General features: G+C 47.1%; 1 protein-coding gene across 1 annotated transcript; it reads left to right on the plus strand.

Moving 5' to 3' along the window:
• Positions 1–1,209: 1,209 nt before the first annotated feature.
• K441DRAFT_651553 (uncharacterized protein) lies at positions 1,210–2,912 on the plus strand. The gene is made up of 4 exons (XM_067647217.1): positions 1,210–1,589; positions 1,642–1,798; positions 1,851–2,002; positions 2,059–2,912. The coding sequence occupies exons 1-4, from the start codon at positions 1,433–1,435 to the stop codon at positions 2,577–2,579; spliced, it is 987 nt and encodes a 328-aa protein (XP_067510073.1). The 5' UTR covers positions 1,210–1,432; the 3' UTR covers positions 2,580–2,912.
• Positions 2,913–3,568: the final 656 nt, after the last annotated feature.

Below are 3,568 nucleotides of genomic sequence, written 5' to 3' on the forward strand. Positions count from 1 at the left end.
AGGTAGAAACCTTATAATATTTGACAACGATTATAACACCACAGAAGAAGATCGATCGTGGATAGGTTTAGGTTCTTACAGCTAAGCATATGGCTTCGCTTCAATTACTATGTACAGTTGGTGGCGGTCAGGCGAAATTGGATGCCCGTACCGAATCTGCAACTCGCTAAGGGGAGGGGGTGAAGCTGGTCGTGCAACAGGCTGTAGGCGCGAAAAAAGTCAAATTTTGGTGGGGTTGGGTTTTTTCGCTAAGTAGCGGTGTCCGATTACTTTTTGCCGGCGCCTTCGTACAGCTTTGCCCCCCTTTGAGCGAGTGCTCTAAAATTTCAAATTCGCATCCAATCTCGCTTCGTTGCCACCAGCTGTACATAGTAATTGTAGCGAAGCCGTACGCTTGGCTACAAGAACCTTGCTTCTGGCGGACTTGCGATCGGCCTTTTTCCACAGTATCGTGATCTTTATCAAATATCGTGAGGTTTCCACCGTACAATATTGCCAAATTTCATCGGTAACTACAGAAACAGCGTTGTTTCGCGTTTTGGCGGCTACAACGGAGGCATAGTTAAGGGGGAGAAGGAAGCGTACGTTTTTAATTTGATTCTCCTAGCTAACCAAGGCGAATCTCCAGGGCAACCAAAAAGGTCCTTGCGTGCACGTAGCGAAATAAATTTTTGCCAGTGAGGGGGGGTGGAAGCTGGTCATGAACAAAGCTGTAGATAGATCAATCAACCAACGCTTGGTACCACAAAAACAAGTAATAAGCGACAGCACAGAAAATGCCAAGACGCTATTCTCAGCCAACGATCATACCATCTGCCCATGTTCCAATACACTTCACAGATTTCTGCATGGCGAGACTCAGAGTTTAAATGGAGGAGCGTCAACCTAGATGCGTTCCTCTTCCACCTTTGAGCATTTTAGCTTGCCCGACATGTACTGTGGCATTCGAGGGTCTCTGCCAAGATTAGCAAGGCTGAGATGTAAGCTTCTTCGGCCAATGGGAGGCTGAGACATTTGGCCGTGATATGCAGCCACTATATTTGGGGAAGGCCGCGAGTTGTCGTATTTTTGGAATGCGGAAACGCAGCGGAAGACACGGGAGGCCTGTTTCGCACAAACTAAGCGTTCAGCTCTCGTCAAAAGATGCACACCCCAGCCTTGCCGAGTGGTCTGGGCACGCACTATCCTCTCGCGGAACACCACCGGGGCCGCTCTGACGGTCAGAGCTTTCCCATCATTGATTCGTCCAACCCAAATCCTTTCGACTATGGAAGTCTGGGCAGTAGCCCATCCACATAGGATCCGCCCCGACTTTTAAGCCGTCTAATTAACGGGGTCCGTAAGTGCTTAGATTAGCACTGGGCTCCTCTTAAGCATTTGTATCCCTGGTGTCTCGATCTCTTTTCTGCCTGTTTTGCTCTCAGAAACTCTAATGGCGTTGACTATATCTCTTGCACTGCTCTCCACCTCGGTGTGGAGGGCAACAGCAAATGCAGTCCCTGCCCCTGAAGCTCAAATCACACCCGCACCTATTCTTCAAAGACAGAATGATGCGGCATTTATGGGGTATTTTAGTACTAATGGAACCTGTAAGTCTAAGAACTAGGCAGTCCGTTCATGAGAAACTAATACTCTTTTCAGGGACATCACTTGATTGTAATTCAGGCCTCACGTGGTATCAGTCTGGAAACTATGCGCAATGTTGTCCGACAACTGTCGCGTCTTGCATCGCGCCAACTGGCTGTATAAGCGGCTCTCAGATCTATCCACGGTCTGGAACCGTGACAACAGTAGCTTGGTATCGTTGTCCTTCTTAGCACGGCTGGAGATGGATTAACATTTGCCTTTAGCACCGATAATTATGACAATCTTGCCTGGTCGATTTGCAATACGATATTCATTTATGAGAATACTGCCGACTCCAACCCCCACACCGACATAGTTTGCGGCAACTCTCCAGTGAACTGGTCATATTACAGGCAGATACCAACTTCAGCAACAAGTAAGGACGCCCCTTACCCTGTATAGATCCAAAGTGTTCACCTGTTTAAATTCTAGGTTCCAGCGAGTCAAGCACTACTCCTAGCTCGACCAACAGCAGTCCCACAGCAACCAGCACATCACCGGTGCCTACTCCATCTGGCAAGAAATCTCAAGCCTGGATCGCTGGTGCTGTAGTTGGGCCTTTGGTCGGTCTTGCCTTGCTCGGCGCGCTCCTCTTCTTCCTTCTCCGGAAAAAGAAGACTCCAGCGTCAGCACCGCAACCACAACAAACCACAGACTACAAGCCTGGCGCGGCCGCATACCAGCAGCCAGCGCTCAGTCCACAGTACCCACCCCAAAATCAATATCCACAACAGGGGTATCAGCCCGGGTCTCTGAATCCAATGACACCTGCGCCTCAGTACCAACACACTCCAGTAGGCTCTCCTCCACCCCAAGAGATCCAACCTTCCCAGTACACCCAGTACAGTTATAATGGTGCTACTCAAGAAAGGATGCCTGTGCTTGTAAATCAGCAGGTCCCTGAGGCCAAACCCATGGCAGCCGAACTTTCTGGAGAACAGGGCCACAAGTGAGAGTGAAGTTTTTCGAGAGGAAGAAGAGGAATGCTAAGTTCAATCTAACCGTAGGAAGTATCTGAGTTAGCCTGTTTCTGAAAGTATGCTTTCAGGTCGAGGCGAGGGAGTTTCTTGCTTATTTGCCGTTTTGTAGCTGTAGGTTTAGGATAGGCACGAATAGCTATGACGATACCAAAGTAATGAAGGCTTTTTGTACGAATGTGTGCCTGAGAGTTTGTAGTCATGAGTATCATATCCTGAATGTCGGGTGCTGGGGATCTGCGTGGGTTGTTATGTATGATCAAATCAAATAGTATCACTTATTGATCTACAATATATTTTTTGGGTCGGATTTGCGTCCAATATCGACTTGATTTAAAAAAAAAATCTAGTCATGATTTTCAATATCAGTGATATTGCTCGTCAGACCCGCTGTTCGCCGAGTTATCAAAACAGTATCACATATTTCTCGAAGTAAACAAATAGTGTTTACGTTTTCTTGGAGAAATAAAGAATATAGGACCTGGGGTTAAGAGGCGATCCCTTTGATTGTTCTCAAAATATCCTGACCTTGGACTCTCGCAGGGGCTTCAGCTCAGGTAAACAAAGGATTCCTTAAGACCCTACTACAATTATTTGTAAGGCATGCCAAAGGCCTGGAGTCGTTCACAAATACATAATTACGAAAGCCCACTGGCAACTTCTAACTAATTCAACACATGGATGTTGGTAGAATTATGCGCCGAATTACGTGGGAATAATAATAACTCTCCTCTGCGTTGCATACACGGCACGCTTATCTGTACAAGATCTGAAAATAGATGACTGCTTTTCTTGAATTTTCGGGTCCGAAAAATGATGACGATTGAACGGCAGTGCTTGAGAGATCCCAACCGCAGGATTTGATGGCTTACTGATACGGGGTATCCCTTAGCACGTCAGCGTCCAACGAGTACGTGGTCCGTGCAGGAACACTGTTTTTAAAACGACGAGTACATATATAGATT

The sequence above is a fragment of the Cenococcum geophilum genome, assembly GCF_001692895.1.
Source record: "Cenococcum geophilum 1.58 unplaced genomic scaffold K441scaffold_2, whole genome shotgun sequence".
NCBI lineage: Eukaryota > Fungi > Ascomycota > Dothideomycetes > Gloniales > Gloniaceae > Cenococcum > Cenococcum geophilum.